Source organism: Ciconia boyciana, chromosome 6 (assembly GCF_034638445.1).
Source record: "Ciconia boyciana chromosome 6, ASM3463844v1, whole genome shotgun sequence".
Classification (NCBI taxonomy): Eukaryota; Metazoa; Chordata; class Aves; order Ciconiiformes; family Ciconiidae; genus Ciconia; species Ciconia boyciana.
In genome coordinates, this window is record NC_132939.1 from 18575020 (window position 1) to 18593734 (window position 18715).

Sequence of the window (18715 nt, forward strand, 5' to 3'; positions counted from 1 at the left end):
ATGAGGCAGGGAGGGGAAATCCCCATTTTTCTGTCTGACTGTAGAGAGTTTTCACATTTCAAGATGTGGGGAAAAACTGCCACTACTTTCAACAACAACTACAAAAAATCAACGTTGGTTAAAAGATGTGATTCTTGTTTGTTGGTTTGAAAGATTTTTTTTTATTCTCTCTAGAAGACTAAATTATTTAGGCATCTAGACCATAAATAAAATGTTGGTAAATATACAAAAGATTACATCATTTGCAACTACTTCTTCTGGTAGCTATCTGCAACGGCAGCTTTTGCCATCAATGTTTTTGCCACCCGGGTCCCCAGTTGCTCCTGCAAGACTCTGCACTCAGCAGCATGGCAAGTAACGATACAAAATTCAAAGAGATTTTCCATTTTAACAAGCCATTGAGAGGGGTCACTGGTATGCAGCAATTCATCCCCCAAATACCCAAGTTGCAACCAAGCTGCTGATTTTCTTTCTTGATACCTATAGCTTAGCAATTGTTGCTTTGTTCCTGTTCCCACAGGAATGACCCTGACGAAGGGACAGCCGCAGAGACCCCAAAGCAAAGCTTGCTGCAGAGACAATATCCATTGCCTCGGCTGCCCAATGTGTTAAGCCTTCACACTTTGCAGCAAGGAATCTACATCTCAGAAATGCATTTGCTGTTTTATCCGTCACAAACTGCAGAGAGGAGAAGGGGACCAGAACAATGAGGTGAAATGGTGAAAAAGTGGTCAGTCACAATGGGAGATGCACAAAACCCCCTTTGCTCTTCCACAGGGACTGGGCAAAGCCCTTTGATCTGATCATGGCTCTAATGAAAAGGATGCCTCAGTTGTCCCCAAGCAGACAACACCACTGGCGCTGGTGGACTAAGATACCCAGGGACCCAGGCCACAAAAGAGAGAAGGAACCTCAGGAAACAGCAATTGAGAAGGACGTACAGTTTTGCTGCTTCTTTTATCTCTTCTTAACAGCCTAATTGGAGTGTAATGAACTTAGGGTTGGTGCTCGCTGCCAGACTCGTTTCTTTGATGTGTTTTTGGCCTCTGCGCTACAAAAATGCGATGGAAACCCAAACCAAGATATTACACCTCCATAAAGTGTCTCTGGGTTTACCATAAGATTCCGCCGTTTGGGCCAAGTGGCCAAAGCCACTAACAGGCCCCTGCTCGCCAAGATGTTTGGGTAATGAATAAGAAGCAGAGAGAGATGCCACTGTGAATCAGAGTGAGGAATGTGCGCTAATGGCAACAGAGGCGGATCCTGGGCTGTAACATGGAACAGAAGAGCACTGTGGTTGTGCTCCTCTGCGGCTGCGGCCGGCAGGAGCTGCTGGTGATGTCCAAAAGCCTGTGGCGGGCGAGGAGGATTTTGGGAGGTAGGTAGAGTACCAGCAGGCCAGGGACACACTGATGCAGCACAGTAAGCTGGTCGTACTGCCAACAGCCAGGTCACTTTTGGGTCTAAGATTCTTTCCTCCACCGTGTGTTAACCATTCCTGCCTTAGCTCTTTGCAGCAAAATCTCTTTCCCACATGAGCCTACCATGCCTCTCTTGGCTCTCAGCAGGGCATTCCCACTGGCAAATATTAGCCACTACATGATATGTGTGCCTCCAACGCACGAACTGCCCTGGTTTGAACGGTACATGCTCAAGAGGAAATCACCACCCACTGCCTGCTGTACCCTCCTGCCCAGGTCACTGTCCTACCAGTGGAGAAGGCAGAGTCAGCAGGATGCGGGTGCAAGTGGCAGGCGAGGCTCTGACAGGCCTTCTCAGGGGACATCCCACCCTGCAGGCTGGAGAGGCATCCCCCACCACCTCACTTAGACTCCCCAGGTCTGTGATAACCTGCCCTTGGGCACACCTGAAAAACCTGGTGATGCTGAACGATCAAAATGTCCGAGGGCCTCATGTACAATTTGCTCTTAGAGACAAACAGATAAATTATGGAAGGTTGGTTCTGAAAAAGCTCCATTAAGTACGGATGTTTACCTGTTTCTATTCAAACACTGACTAAACAAGCTCATGTTAGATGAACCAATGCACGTACCCCAAAAATCACAGCTCAAAGAAAAATTCAACTGCTTATCTGTTTATCGTGATAAAAAATGATGTGTCTGCTTAGAAAAATCCTGGCCATTGATGGTTCATGTGCTTGCAGAATATCCAGGGCTAAATTCCCACCCTATTTAAATCAATACAGCTACATCCATTTTAGGGAAGCTACCCCCAATTGACAGATGCTGGGAACCCAGCCCTGAGTCTGCCTCTTACTAAAACAGCCCTTACCCTTTGACTGCATGTTTGAGACATGGGCTGTTGGTAAGACACACTTCTAGTTAAATATAGCCCTCCTCCAGCGATGATTCACATTTAAGAGCAGTTAACTAGTACAGCTGTTCTGGACACAAGTCTGCCCTCTGCAAGAAAAGCACTTTCTGGAATAGGTGTACATGCTGGTAAGCAAATTATATACCCAAATACCAGGAACCATGCTCCCAGAGCCTGACGATAGAGGCAGGGACAAGTCCTCTTTCTGCCTTGCAGTGCCCACTGTCCCCTTAGCTCTATCAGATGCAAGTGGAACTCCACTTTCCACCTTGCTCATTACTCAGGTGGGAGTCAGGGGAGAAAGCAGAGAGGCTATAAGCAAGCCTCTCTGTGCTCTGGATGCCTTAGCCACCCACACCAGCACCATGTGGGTAGCATTTAGTAGACTAGTAGTAAATTAGTGTCCCCTGGGATTAGCAAGACAGCTCCTGTGACCAAGAGGTGTGCCTGAGTCGAAGTGTCTTCAGGGCAGAAATGCTCTGGGGCTTCCCCTGCCTTGCCAGTTTGTGCTGTAGCTTTGGATGCAGCTTCCGTGATCAGAAAGCATCCTCATCCTCTCAGTGAAATACAGCTGTGTCAAAGCAAAACAGAAATGGGGCACCGCCTGAACATTAACCCTGTGGTTCCTCTGAGTCCCGCAGGGGACTCTGCCCCATTCGCTGCTCCTGGGGACAGGGGACCATTGCTCGGCCAGTGCCACGAGCGCACCAGACCATACACGTGCAAGCAGACATACACAGCTGAAGAGTTGGAACAGCTCCTTCTACTGAACATCTGGACTTACACATATAAACTACTCAACACTCTCGTCCAGAATTACAGAGTCTTTCATATCTTATCTCTCAAAAACCACTTATCAGCCCACGGCTTTCAGACTGCAGTCTCTCCTGTCTGCCAAAGTGGAACCCAGCCATGTAAAAACATGAATAACAGCAGCCCCTCTCTCCTCTCCCACGCTGATGGCTGCAGCTCCTCTGATCGGGGCTTGAACTTCGGGGACAGCAGGAATAGCTCCATCTACCCCACTGCCATGGACTCACAGAGGAAATTTAGCAGAGTTTAACCACAGGGCAATAGCTCACTGGAGCACAAATGCTTCCTTGCATCCCAAGCTGAGGAAGGCAACAAGCTAAATGTATGTATTTATGCTCTGCATTATGATGATAGACAATAAGGAAATATTTGTAAGCTAACATTGAGGCGTGTCACCCATGCTGCTGCAGCACTCAGAAGCTTCAGGCATGTTCTAGAGCCTCCATGTCCTAGATGCTGTTCAAACATGGGCAAAAAAAGACAGGTTTGTACCCATAAATGAACATTTAATAATGGGAACTGGTCTGGATTTTTTGTCAAATAAAGATTTCTTTCTAATGAAATATCCCTTTTGTTTTTAGCTCTAACAAAATGCTCGAGACAAAGTTTCATTTATGAGTTGACATTTTGCAACCCTTGCCCAGGAGGGGAGAGAATACCTTTTTTTGTCCTCTTCTGTTTTTCTTCTCCCTTCTTTTAAAGAAAAGAAAGGCACAGAGGAGGAAGTGCAGGAAAGGCTTTTCAGCTTGTGAGCCATGAAAATACTCTGGGTTTCAGATTCATTGGGCATCAAAACTTCCCCCTCCCTCCCCAAACTTTTCAAATCTTTCCACAAAAATTCTGAAATTAAATGGAAATTTCTCCCTTTGAGCCATAGGAGATGACATCATTAGACTTCAGCACAGTGCTAAAAACATGCACACATACTGTGGTGCGAGATACCAGTCTAGACATCGCAGTAACAAGAACTGAAGCAGACTAAGCGGGCTCTCAGCGGGCTGCTGCCACGTAAGGCAGGAGGTGGACAGAGACGGGGCTGGGAGGAGGGAGGCAGCAATGTTACGGAGGAGGAAAGCTTAACATAAAACAAGATCACCGCTAGCTCCAGACTAGCTTAGCTAACGTCATATTTCTCAGCTGTATGGACCGCACATGTGTCATACAAGTTTTGTTCAGTCCAAAAGAGGTCTGTCGCAAGAACAACTGTCTCTGCATTTGTTATGAAACCAAAGTTCAGGCACAAATCTCAGCTGATGGGTCTCATTCCAGCGGCTGATGATGCAACCCAGGGAATAAACACAATCATCAGGCACCTATTGGAAAATGGTGGGAATAAGATCCCTAATAGTGGTGGCAGGAAGAGAAGGTACAGGTGCCTTGCCTTCCCTTCCCCGAGTGTCCCCCAAGCCCACATGCACTTTGGCCCCCATCAGCCAGTCCTTCTCTGGCAAAAAAAACATGCTTTCAGATGCTGCTGCCAAACCTCAGAAATGTATATTGCTGTTCTGGCTATGTTCAGGAGGAAGGGGAAGGGAAAGCAGTGTGCAATTTTCAACAGTTTCTCCTCAGAGAGGGGCCCCCTAATTTTCTGAAAGAGGCCATGGAGGAGGGGGGAGAAAAAGAGAGAGGTTCTGCCCCATTTTAATCCCTTTTCCCAAATTAGTTATACATGGGGAATTCATGATGGAGTTCTCCCTTTGGGCTTTGAGCCTCAAAACATTTCATAACATGCAGAGCCCTTCTGAAACCTTTTGATAACGTCACTTCTGAGGTTGCCGTGTTTATGCGCATAGCTGTGCATGCAGGCAGATGCAAAAGAGAAAGACAGGGAGCAGAGGCATCCTGCACTCGTGGCACTGCAGGTGGGGTTTGCAGGACAACACCGGCAAGGGAAAAAACAAAACAAAACCAAAAAACAGAAAACAACAACTGCGGGACAAAGACCACTGATGCTACTGTGAGAGCTCAGCAACATCAGCTACAAATCTTTTGTGCCGCTGTCAGGATGGAGCTACCTGGAAACTTGCAGCCCGCTATTCACCTCGCTGAAACCTAGCGCAAGGACCGCTGAGTATTTTTTATTCAACCGGAAATTACCCAGGCTACACAGAAACAACCCCAAACCAGGGCATTCACTCAACCCGATGGGCTGCATTGACTAAACAGGTTTGACATCAAGCAAGCACTATTAAGGCCCCAGGCAGCTGCACATGGAGATGATTTCCACAAGCCCACGAGCGACTGGATAGTTTGGGGTTATGGAGCATCTCCCTGCCCTATGTGTTTCAGTTACAGTACTCCATAGCCTTGAAACTGAAAAGATAACATAAATTGCTACCAGGCTTAAGTAATTTAGGATCCCACAGCTCAAAGTTATTCAGCTGACCGAGACGAGTGGAAACCTCCCCTCAGGTTAATAGGAATGAGGTCTGCGAGCCAAGATCCTCAAAGGCACTAGATCCTCTTTGAAATCAGTGGTGCTTTAGACATTTTAATAAGTGCCTTGAAGGATCTGGACCAAAACACCAATGGCCCCCCAAAAAAATGATGTTAAGGGTCTGGGAAAGTTTACAAAGGTGACTGGGAGACCCTCTGCATTTCTGGGAGTCTAAGCAGGGGTATCAGTGTTTCGGCAAATTTTACTCACTGATGGTTATTAAACCAGAGCTCAACTGGTTTAATTAAAGTTCACAGTAAATAGATTTACTTTCTCCAGTGCCAGTCCTCTGTATGGACACATTCAAAAGCATTTACTTCTATTTAGCTAAACTTGGTAACTGACTCTTCTAAATGTTTCCACATGGTGGCTTGAATTTTTTTTGTTTTGTTGGTGTTCTTTTTGGGTGGGTGTTTTTTTTTTTTTTTTTAACTAAATCAATTTTAAACCAATTTTCATTACATTGGTGGTTTTGCATGTCCACAAGGCCTGCGGGCCTCTTGGATTTGAAAACTTGGCGTGAAATTCAGCCCAAAATGCCAAGTGCTGAAACCCGATGAAAATGAAACCGCTGCAATCTATAGGGGAAGCTGCCTGCCACTCAGCCCTGCCCGCACTGCCGGCTGGGCCGAGAGCACCTTCCCTGGGGCACCAGTCCTGCACAGGACTGGGGGCTAGGCGCAGCTGAAACTTGCCTCCGGACATCGCTGCTGCTCCATCCCAAGCAGGTTTGGGATTTGGCAGCGGTGAGCTCAAATCCTGGCTGGTGGAACTTGCTTGAAGCGTAGCCTGTGGGAAGATCAAAATCCTGATCAGGAGCCTCTTTAAAAATGTGGCTTCAAAGCTAACTGGAAATGTGGCCCAGGGCTTCTTCCAAACCTGGCCCAGGGCTTTCCTGCAATTCAGCCTGTGTTTGCAAACTTGGCTGGCGTTAGGTTTATTGCACCTAGTTTGGGCTTTGCTGTGAACATTTCGTGGAGATTCAGCTCTTGAAATTAAATGGGCTCTGTTGTTCAGAGTCTGGACTAGCGTCCCCAACATCCATAAACTCCGCACTGATCTATTTATCTTCATGTAGAAATTAACAGGGGGTTGGACACTTTATTTTCAAGGGAGAGGTCATTGCTGTGTATCATCAGTACATCAAATCATTAAAATCAGATGTATGAATGGATGAGATAAGGACTACTTACTGCTGCATACTGGAGGGCTTTGACTTATCAAAGCAACCTTTTAAATTGGTGAGGAGCCAGGTTTGTTACAGTCCTGTTTCCCCACCACAGTGTCTATAGTAAGCAAACCTCAGAAGTCTTGTAGAAGCACCCAGCACTTGGGATGCTTCAAAGCAGAGGCAGCAGCTTTAGAAGAGACATTTCTCTTGAAAGACACCAGCAGAGATGAAGATTTTCTGCCTCCTGGTAGGTTTGGGGCAATGAAGAAAACCAACAATACTTTTAGTTTCCCAACTCTACTGCTTTTAGTACCTCTAGAACTAGAAAAGAATGGGTTTGTTTACTGTTGAACTGCTATTCTTTCCCCCCAAAAAAACCTCAAAAATAGTGACCATTCAGAGCAGAGCCAAGCCGGTTCTTGGCAAAGATTCAGCGTGACTCTTGTAACTGAGGGGAATGTGGTCATGTTGCTAAGATAGTGGCCTGGGAGTCAGGCCACTGTTCTTGGCTACCCTGCCACCCCACTGTGTAACCTTGGAAAGTCACGTCTCCCCTCTGCGGCTCCACGTTCCTTGCCATCCTGCGCCTCTTGGCTATTTAGGCTGCCAGCTTTATGGTCCAAGGTCTGTCTCTTGCTGTTCTAGCTACCACCATAATTATGAGAATTTGATACACGCTGCTTTCCAGCACCCCTTCCCACAGAGCTTCGTTAGAGCAGCTCTGTCTTCATGAGCAGCAAGGCAGAGATGGGAGTTCAGGCATTTTCTCCATGGAGGTTTCTCACCCCCATCTCGACACATCCCTGTACTCAGATCACACCTAGGGATACTGTTGTCCTTGTCACCTTTCTCATTCCTACCCAACAACCCTTGGAGTCATTTGCATTTAGTGTGTTCACATGGTTTTCTCCTCATTCACATGTGTGCCCAGCTGGGACACCATGCCAGCTTCTGCCATCTGTTCCTGGAACATACATGTGTTTTAAGGGACAACCTGCCCCCATCACCCACCAGAAGCACCCCAACATCCCAGCCCCAAAGGGACTATGACCCAGAGAAGCACGGTTTAGCAGGGACAGTCAATGCAAAGGTATACACTTGAAGCAGAAGAAACCTGAGGTTTGTGCCCCAAGGTGCACCTCTACCCTGGCATACATTTGTCATGACTGCTTGTGTAAGGCAAGGGTTTATACCTGACCTTGGAGGGCTGCTGAGCTTGCTGGCAATCCCTTGGACCCTGCAGCCTGACGTGTGTGTGCCCTTTTGCAAGCAGTACTGTATTACATGCACTTACAGGGTCCTTTCTTGACTGAACAGTGTAGCCCAAAGCATCAAGAGAAAGTCTGGGCATGACACTAGCATCTCTTTTTACCGGGGCTAAACCGTTGCTGTGCCAGAGGCAGGACTTCTGCAACAAAGTAGGGCAAAACTACTTTTTCTTCACTGTTTTGCACCAAGGATCCTTAACTCCAGGAGCCACCACACCACTAAGAGAGCGGGGTCCTTCTGCTCCAAAATTTCTTTGGAGGCCATTCCCCAAGGTGCCTTAAGGCAGCAGCATGCTCAGTAGCTGCTAATTCTTACCTCTGGTATTACAGAAGCCCCAGCTGGGGTCAAGGCCTCCCATGCTGGGCACTGGGTATGCAAACATGAAGGGACAGTCCCTGCATGAAGACCTTTCAGTCTCAACAGAGAAGTGACAAAAAGGGGAAGAGGTTAAATAGAATTAGTGAGATCACCCTGCAGGGAACTGGTGGAGCTGGGATTAAAACCCACAGAACACCAACTAGCTGCCCTGCACACTGGGGCACTCTCTCTTCACTCCTTTATATGGCACTTCCATGCATGTACATCAATATAGATATGTATATATATAAAAAAGTACACACACTCATATATCTATAAAGACTATCCAAACACATGGACACACATGCATGCTAGGTTGACAAAGACTAAACATGCATGTACATGCACATCACCACTGCAAGTGGCACGTTGCAATTTGCTCTGTGCTACCTGTCAAGTGCTCACAGCCCCTTGGTGGAGTGCCCCTCCTGATCTTACCTAGCAGGAACCATGCACCATTTCAACTCCTGCAGGTTAAGCCAGCACAACAAGCTGGGATTTCTGAAGGTGCAGGCAGGGCACGCAGACGATTGCACTGAGATACCATCTATCTCAGAGTTTGGCATTGTGTGTTTTATCAACAAATAACATGTCTTTACTACTGCCAGCCGTGCTGAACCACTGTAGTTTCAGACAAGCAAGCTGTGTTTGCTTCTCTTTCATTTGTCATCAACACAATGGCCAGCCAAGTCCTCATTCCAGCATCTTACTTGTTGGTAACAACAAACACAAGCAAAAAGAGAAAAGCTGAATTTTGGCTGGCTGCAGGGATGCAGAAGCATAGGGTTGGATAGGTAAAGTGAAAAAGCCCCAATACGAAAATCACTGGGGAAAAAGAAACATAAGAAAGCAAGAGTTTAAACCCCCAAAAAGCAGCCTGGCTCAGGTTCTCAGACTTCCCTCTTTCTGCTCTTTGGGATAGTGTCGCATATAAATGCTCTTTCCCTCACCAACACATGGCCAAGTCCAGTTTGACTGGCAACTCCAACAAACACATGGGATTTGCAAGTAGTTTTGAAGGCGTTCACCCATTTGTTCTCAGAAGCAGTAACCTTTCCCTTTCCCACCCCTCTTACTGCCGCCAGCCCCCAAAAGCTGTGAGGAGCGAGCTTATACCCACACCACATCAGGACCACCCTGAGGTTTGTTGACACTTGTGAAGCAAAAGATATTCAGAAAGTAAAGGAAACTAGGGTCACTCCCTTTCTACAGCTACCAGCTTGGATTTTGCTGCTGACTGCAGGAGAGGAGAAGGGGGTGGGAGAGGCATCAGGAATGTGGCATGTTATCATCAGAGACAGGACTGTATCACAGGGAGTTAGGCAGCTTCACCCCTGCATCTAAACCACCCAGTGTGCCACCGCTTCCTCCCCAAGCAAGCTGAGGAAAAGCAGTGAGACCTGGTGAAGAACGAGAAGGAAGGGGCAGTTGCCTACAGACTCCTCCGTTCCCACCATCCCACTTTCCTAGTCCCACTTCTGTGCCCAGAGAAGTTCCCACTTGCAATTGTGAAACCAGGGTAGGCACCATGGGCCCACCAGTGGTGAGTCGCTGATGGGCCAGGGAGCTCTGGACCTAGGCGAGAGCCAAGATGAAGGAGTCCCTGAGAAAAGAAACTGTTCTACCCAGTGCTTCTAGACAGGAGGGGTCTCCTGGCCTGAAGCATGAAAAAAACAAGACAAGAACAAAACAAAGGCAGAACCTCTCTCCCTCCCCAGGGTAGCTGTTCTTTGCCAGATGCTTTACCAGGCACAGAAGGGAAAAAGGGCAGATGTACAGATTGCTACAGACACAAAAGAGAGCGCAAACAGCACACCACGGACACAATCATGCTGCTTAATGTGTTTATCAAGTATTTTGGGGCCAGTGTAAGAATAGTATATACAGTACAGCGTAAGAGCAGAAGAGGGGCTCAGATTTAGGTGACAACTGAACTCGGTCAAAAAGAGATCAAGAAACCCTCTGCAAATGCTTCACTTATCAAGGGCTGCACTCAGGGGCCATTCCAGGTCTGGATCACAGTCCCACTGTTTACAGGGCACAGGCCTCAGGGCAGACTGCTAGGGGAAACAACACAGGGAAGGACCACAACAGACACCACCAACAGAAAGATCTCTGGAGTACGTTAGTAGGTTGCTGAAAGGGAGGAGCAGTTTTGAAACATGAGCACAGAGATAAAAATCTATTCTAAGGTAAGGATGAGCTAAATATGTCAAAGGCCTTTCGGCACAATCTGGGCACATGTGAAACCATCTAAATAGTAAACAGTGCATTTACTACTAATGGCCTCCTAATTTATTTATGGAGCCCCATCGCCTCGCAAATCTCCGTCATCTGATTTGCGCACAAATTGCCCCAGCACCAGGGGAGTAGTGCAGGAGCTCTTCTCTGCCCAGACTTTGCTACCTGTTTTCAGAGATAAGTGCTAAATAACAGAGCACTGCAAAACATGATAAGGCCCACACTTCAAGATGGTCAACTGAAAATACTAATTTCCCAACTCGAGGACGTTTCAGAAAATTAGTGCCTTGGAGCACCTCGAGCAGGGGAAGGAAGAGGAAATACAACCACAGAAGCCGACACAATCAACCCCAGGGTTGGGGAATCCCTCCTCACATATATACATGCGCATATATATATATCCACGTTAGTCACTGCTATGGCAACTAAGACAACAAAGATATCCTTTTAAAGGGCCTGCGGTAAGGAGGAAAAATATTTTGCTATATATATCATTGCCTATTGACGTCACAAAATAATTTGAAATAAACTAACCTTTAAGTTTGGATCACGCTGGTCCTCATTTCTCCTCTGTAGATATTGAAATAATGTTCACATCACAATGAGCATCTGTTACCTTTAATGGAAAAAGTAACCAAAGAGAGCTGAGCCAGAAAGTTTTCTATCAAGCCCTCTCCCACACACTCACTGAAGCAACACATAAAACTCCTCTCCTAAAACCTATGGAGAGCTGTATCCTGAGGTTCTCGTTTAGTCATTCCTCAGGCAAAGCCAATGCTGACATCAGAGGAAAATTGCTAATTTTGGTAATTAGTGAAAATTAAGAACCTGAGGTCAGCTGTGACAATTTAATTCAGCTGAGCATCTAAAGAGTTCACTGGAAAGAGGCAACCTGACAGGGCTGAGTCTGGGCTGGATTGTAAAAATAAAACATTCCATATGAAAGTGATTTTAGGAAGTTTGTTTCCACAGCCAAAAGCTTGTAGATCAGTGTCCCTACCTCTTGTGCATGCATATGTAACACACTGCACCGTGGGCCTTTGACATGACTTGCACTCTTTGCACTAATGCCATCAGTGCAATAATTATATTAACAGTACTAATAAATTAGCTGCTGCTATACATCCAAGAAATACAGGTAAGTGGATTTAAGAGGCAGAGAAGAAGGTAGGGAGTTTAGGACCTTGGTTTGCACTGGGCTGTATCAATACCCCCCTACTGAAGTCAAAGGCCAACATAATCAAGCACAAACAATGCAGTGGGGCATCAGCCCCCTCATGGGAACAGGCTGGATGTTGGTGATGGTTCACATGTGTGAGGCATGGGGGCATCTTTGGCATGGGACAGCTCTACAGATCCTTCCCCAGTGCCCAGAATCAACAAATACAGCATCTCCCATCCCCTGGCTAGCAGGAGGAGGGGAGAAATACACCTCAATGCTCCTACTCAATATCATCTACTTAGCTCCCCTTGGGAAGATCCAGGGGAGCTCTCTCAAGTCACTTTTAGCTCAGTGAGCTTTTTAGCTGGCTTTAAGGATGCTGATCTGCCTGCATGTCCTACCAGAGCCCTGAAGAGTGGGTTGAGACATTCTCAGAGCACGAGATATACCATACTTCTCTCAAAAGCACCATGGATATTCCAAAGCAACAGAATTTATTAGAGTTTTTTTGATGGTAAATCTCTCTTACTCAGTATGGTGAGCTTGAACAGATATAGCAAAGGCAATGAGTCACTTGAGCATTGTGGGCCGTTATATATTATTAAGTCATCTGCAGTCCCATGGTGAACCCATTTGAAATGTGCTGTTACATGGCCACTTGATGTGTTGTAGATTTGGGTCTGTTCACCTCCTTGTTTGCTTTTTTTTCTTTTCCTTTTTTTGGTAAGCCAAGCTACAGCCTACAAATAAGAGCTAACACAATTCAAGCAGGTTTGAATCAGTCTTGTGAAGAAGAATCGGCAATCCCATATGTTTTTAGAGGTTTAGAAATTTGCCTTCTCCCATCTTCTCCCAGGTCACTTGTTTTCCAAAACCTGTGGAATTGCTGCAGTTCTCACCCCTCCTGCCCATCTGTCAAGTTTCCCTCGAAGCACAGGGAATCAGAGAGCTCAATTTACTCCTGGGCTGTTGAGAAGCACTGACAGCCCACCCCTAGCAACATGGTGCTTCAGGTAGATACAACATCCTCATATTACTTAACTCCTAATTGCAGTGCATTAAGATACACATTCTCCTTTTCTCACATCTCCTGTTATCCCCCAAATTCTTCTGCAGCCTCTTGTGCCATCAGCCACTTCAGCTCTCCCCTACAAAAATTTCCTGAAGTACTTTGCCTAGAGATTGCCTTCTGTGGCTCAGCCTGCAGGCCTTCACCTTGCAGACTTGCATAAAAGACACAATGTAAGAGCTCCTACTTATTTCTAGTTCTTTACATTGTCCAGTCTCCCTACATATTTTCTCTCATGACAGAGAAAGACAGACAGGCACCTTTCTGAAGATCTCATCCCTACCTTTCCTCATCTGCCTATGCCAGCTTAGGAACACAACGTACTAATATTTCTACTAACTATAGTCTTCCTCAGCCTTGATCAGAAGCTCAGAGAAGCACCTCTGCCACATCCTTTTCCCAGAAAACACCTTCCTTTGCTTTCTTCGTCTACCCCCATTCCTAACTCCCTCCTTTACAGGAGGTCATGCAGACACCAAAAAGCCCTTCTTGCTGCTTCTTTCTCCTTTTATTAATGCCAGGTGCCACTCCTCCCCACCACCCTAATCAGGTCCAGATGGGATGTGCCAGACTCTCAAAGGGCCCCTGCACCTACCTTTTCAAAGGGGGAGCCGCCCTTGTCAAGGGCTGTTGTTACTGTTGGAAGGAGATGTAGCTGCAACAGGTTTATGTAAAGATTATGCAAGTGCTAGGTGGTTGCTGAACCACCAGAACAAGACGAAAAGGCTATAGTCAGTGGCTGAACAAAGTAGTTGGATGTTTTACCAAGGCTGAAGTACTAAAAATACAGAAGGCTTTTGCAGTACTCCATGCTGTACCTAGAAAGCTATAGGATCACTGTGGGACAAGTCAGACAGGCAGCCTTATGTCTGACAGCTGCTAGTCCTGAGGTGCTTGATCTACTTGGCAGGGAGAAAAGCTAGCTCTGATACCACAGGCCAAAAATCAGAGGAATGCCTTTTTCTCTACCCACAAAGAAGAAACATATAAGTAATATGCTCTAAAGCAGAGATTGCACAAAAAACGCTGGCCACAGAATAACTTACAACTGATCTCAAGCTAAAGACTGAAACAGGTTGCTTTGAAGATGTCTGTCAAAGCCCCTGATTGCAGCCCCAATTGTGGTTAAGATCCAAAAGAAAGAGAAACAGAGAGGGGATATGGGGAGGCCTAGATTGAACATAGCCATTTGTCAAGTGAATTGAAGTAGAAAGGCAATGTGGAGTTCAAAGCCAGCGTCCAGCAAAAAAAAAAAAAAGGTATGTATAGCTACAAACATGGCCAAAACAAGCCAGAACAAAGACTTGGTGGGAAAATGCTACAGTACAACCCCTGCCACGCATGCTCAGTGTGAACAGCAGCTCCCTTACTCTGCTGAGTTCCTCCTCGGCTGCAGCAGAGCTACCTTGCTGGTGGAGGGAAGCACTAGGCGAGACAGGCAAGCTTGGGTGGGATGGTGACGAGGAGCCAACTGTAGACATAGTTGATGTACATAGTTTGACACTCTCTCGATCTTGGGAAAATCCAAAATGGGTGGATTTGGGGAGGTTTACCCAAAGAGGTTCACCCCAAACCTTCTTCGGGGTAAACCTCAGTTTGGCTGTGGACATTTTTGAGGGCTAGCATGCTGTGGCTTTCTCAGCCCAACAGCAGTACTTTTCCTTATCTTTCTGACTCTAATTCACAGCATTACAGCAGAGCACTGGTTTGCTCATCTAAAAGCAAATGGGGTTTGTGTTACCTGAAGTTGGCAACGCTATTAACTTAGACACCAGTGTCCAGAAAAGAGTGGCTTATGCTGGTAAGGGTATTTCTTTTAAAGCTGTATGCAGACTAAATGCATACGTAAGTACAAACTGTAGCTGTACCGGGGAAGGGAGTGCTCACTGAAGGACTGGATGATTGTCATGCCTTGATGAGAGAGCATCAAAGAAATTGAGGAAAAAGTTGAGACTTGCCTTCAGTAGATAAGAATGCCCTAAGTGGAGGATGGATGAGCCTTGAAGGCACCACAAACGGCACACACAGAAAAGCTCCCCCTGAAGGCACAAAGGATGGGAATTGGATCCGTTCAGTCTGGGAACAAAACAGGGAAGAGAAGGACTAACCGGTTTCTCATAAAATAGAAAAAGATGGAGCCCTCTGCTTCTGCATGCTAAAGCATTAAATATGTTAGAGGAGGATTATCCAGAAACCTTTCAGGATATAGTCTATGCTGGTTCTTTTTTTATGCTGGATGTGTCAGCAAGGTCTTGGCAGGCTGTGGGGAAAAAAACACAGTGTCTATAGGATTTCAAGGTTGTCACAGATCAGTAACCTCAGTCAAGGTCTGTTATACTCATTCAGAAATGACCCCATCTCTTCTTTCATCTTAGGGATTCCACTAGTTTCATCCATTTGCTTGCTTTTTTTCCTTTTTGTGTTTGTCCTGCAAAATGAAACACCACTACCATGTTCCTTCGCTGGAGCTTCACCAAGACTGGACCTTCTCAGTGGAGCTTTGCCGGATACGTCACAAAGTTGCCACATGGCAACATGACGCTGAGGACCTGACATAAAGGTGAGGCACTTTAGTCAAGTTGGTTTATAAGATACGGGTAAAGCTCCACAAAACCAAGCCCTCCTGGGTGGGTGTCAGTTGAGTTGGCCAGATCCTCAGTGGATATAAATTGTCATAGTTCCATGCAAATCATCTGGAAAATGATACCATGGTTGGCAAGCTGCTAAGGTAACGAGTATACCACAGGGCAATGCCAACTAATGCTGGCTGTGGATCTGGTCCATTAGCTGTACTGGTAGTATCAGTTATGTGGACATATTTGCGGCTCTGGTAAACCTGGAAAAAATGACATTTCCATGGGTTTGATGAGAAGTGAAACATTTGATGCTTTGGTCTCAAATTTTCTGCTGTCTTCCACAAGAAACAAAGGGCAATGTTTCATGAATGGCCTTCTCTTTTTTCCTCCTTTTGGGGCAAATGTAGGAAAATGTGTTATCTGTGGAATTTCAGAACTTGTTCTTTAATGCAAAACACCAAAACCACCAGAAATAACATTCTCCTGGAAAATGTAAGATTTAACTTTGCCCTAAGCCAAAATTGCATACTGATTGCTGTTCATCATTCTGCTCCCATCCTATGTACTCTGTACATCTCCAAAAGCCTTACCATGGCAGTCAAGGTTCAAGGAAGAGCTGGATGAAGCCTCTCCTTCTGAAGCAGGTATTCCCCACATCTGTGTTCAGAAACGTCCTTCCCTGGAAGAGACTGGACAGCTGTTCTTTGTTGATATCCAGTTTCCCAGGACCTTCAGCAAACACATCCAGGAACCTGGATATAGGCTAGGATAACATTTCCTACCAGACTTGTCAGGATATGATAGGTTTTTTCCAAGTTACTGGTGCATGCATGCAACCTGAAGTCCAAAGCACAACTCCATAGCCCTTGTGCTGTTTGTCAAGCCTGCAACTCACCATACCTATCTGGCTGCAGGAGAACCCACCAAAGGATGATGCTCCAGTATTGGATCTTGGAGAAATCCAGAATGTGATCAGCTGCTTCTCCTCATCCTGGCAGTAGGAAACTTCAAAGGGCAGGTGTGCATTACAGCTTTCTCCACCAGCTTCCACCAGCAGTGCTTTTCTTTGTTCCCCTCTCCCTCTACTTCAACGTTTTTAAAATGGGAACAGGAGTATCTTCCTCCCTTCAAGGAGACTAGATTAATTAGTGCTCTCTTCCCATGTCTTAATTCTTATTCATCCCTGTGAAAGGATTCCTACAGGTGTCAATATAGCTTGAGCCTCAAGGAAGGGCCATGCACATCTTTATAGGTGTGTCCTATATTATCGTTATTTACCCTAGGGAGGTCTGAATCATAGAATCATAAAATCATTAAGGTTGGAAAAGACCTCTAGGATCATCTAGTCCAACTGTCAACCCAACACCTCCATGCCTACTGAACCATGTCCTGAAGTGCCACATCTATACATTTTTTTAACTCCTCCAGGGATGGTGACTCCACCACCTCTCTGGGCAGCCTGTTCCAATGCTTGACCACCCCTTCAGTAAAGAAATTTTTCCTAATATCAAATCTAAACCTCTCCTGACGCAACTTGAGGCCATTTCCTCTCATCCTATCGCTAGTTACTTTGGAGAAGAGACCGACACCCACCTCACTACAACCTCCTTTCAGGCAGTTGTAGAGAGTGATAAGGTCTCCCCTCAGCCTCCTCTTCTCCAGGCTAAACAACCCCAGTTCCCTCAGCCGCTCCTTGTAAGACTTGTTCTCTAGACCCTTCACCAGCTTCGTTGCCCTTCTCTGGACACGCTCCAGCCCCTCAATGTCTCTCTTGTAGTGAGGGGCCCAAAACTGAACACAGTATTCGAGGTGCGGCCTCACCAGTGCCGAGTACAGGGGCACGATCACTTCCCTACTGCTGCTGGCCACACTATTCCTGATATAAGCCAGGATGCCATTGGCTTTCTTGACCACCTGGGCACACTGCTGGCTCATGTTCACCCGGCTGTGAACTAGCACCCCCAGGTCCTTTTCTGCCTGGCAGCTTTCCAGCCACTCTTCCCCAAGCCTGTACCATTGCATGGGGTTGTTGTGATCCAAGTGCAGGACCTTGCACTTGGCCTTGTTAAACCTCATACAATTGACCTCGGCCCATCGATCCAGCCTGTCCAGATCCCTCTGCAGAGCCTTCCTACCCTCAAGCAGATCGATACTCCCACCCAATTTGGTGTCATCTGCAAACTTACTGAGGGTGCACTCGATCCCCTCATCCAGATCATTGATAAAGATATAAAACAAGACTGGCCCCAAAACTGAGCCCTGGGGAACACCACTTGTGACCGGTCGCAAACTGGATTTAACTCCATTCACCACAATTGTCTAGGCTCGGCCATCCAGCCAGTTTTTCACCCAGCGAAGAGTCCACCCACCTAAGCCATGAGCTGCCAGCTTCTCCAGGAGAATGCTGTGGGAGACAGCGTCAAAGGCTTTACTAAAGTCCAGGTAGATAACATCTACAGCCTTTCCCTCATCCACTAGGCGGGTCACCTGGTCATAGAAGGAGAAAGTGGTCCTTGCTTGAGGCCTGGCTGCAATAAATAGTGTGGATACGTGTTGTCTGTATAACAGGACACAATGAAGGGCTTCCAAGGTCCAGCTTATTCAGAGTATATTAGCTCAGCTCAGCACTGCACCACTGTACCTCTATCCTCTGGGCTTTAGCACATTCACTGGGGACTGGAGACCTTCTGCATTGCACTGGGCTCAGTTGTTCTCTTGGTGCTTAACAACAACTGAGGACAGATCTATGTATCGCTTTGCTCTCTTCTCCCTGTGTTTATTCCTAAGCCAACCAAAACACTCTTTATGCTGGAGAGTAAGTCACCTGTAACATGGGATCCTTATTTTTGAGCTAGAGGTGAACTGAAGATATGAGTCTGCCAGATCATCTGTAGAACATGCTGGTGGCAGATGGTATATAAACATGTGTTTTCTTATTACTCAAGAAGGGAAAACAGTTGGGAAAGCAAAAGTTTCTTCATTTTTTGCAAAAATTTAAGTTAATGAATGGAAAAAATCAACAAACTTCTGAAATTCTTTTTGATAAACAGGATTTTGTCTTTAAAAAAAAAGGGGCTTGGCAGGGCTGAAGGCTGCTACTTTTCATTAGGACAAGATGATGGTATGGCAGGAATGCAGGACAGAGGGGTGCAGATGTGTGAAAGCATTTAGGAAAAGACACCCAGGGATTAGAGAATTGCCTGTTCCCAAAATGGGTTGATCTGAGGTAAAGGAAACCTTTGGGATAGGAAGATAGTAAACCCCCACCCCACTCCTTTTATAGTGG

At 46.3% G+C, this 18715-nt stretch overlaps 1 protein-coding gene across 11 annotated transcripts in view; it reads right to left on the reverse strand.

Annotated features, from left to right (window-relative positions):
- Nucleotides 1-18715, reverse strand: part of LOC140653512 (uncharacterized) — a 215730-nt gene that overhangs the window by 94426 nt on the left and 102589 nt on the right. For 3 of the 11 annotated variants that reach the window (XR_012043141.1, XM_072865660.1, XM_072865662.1), the window contains one exon: nucleotides 6280-6373. The exons of 5 other annotated variants lie outside the window; for them this stretch is intronic. Coding sequence is in view for 2 of the 6 variants with exons in the window: in XM_072865660.1 (XP_072721761.1) it covers nucleotides 6280-6373 (94 nt within the window). In the remaining 4 variants the exon portion in view is untranslated. Of the gene's footprint in view, nucleotides 1-6279; nucleotides 6374-11156; nucleotides 11239-18715 lie in introns of all 11 variants that reach the window. 3 more of the 11 variants (XR_012043142.1, XR_012043139.1, XR_012043143.1) reach the window with 2 other exon arrangements.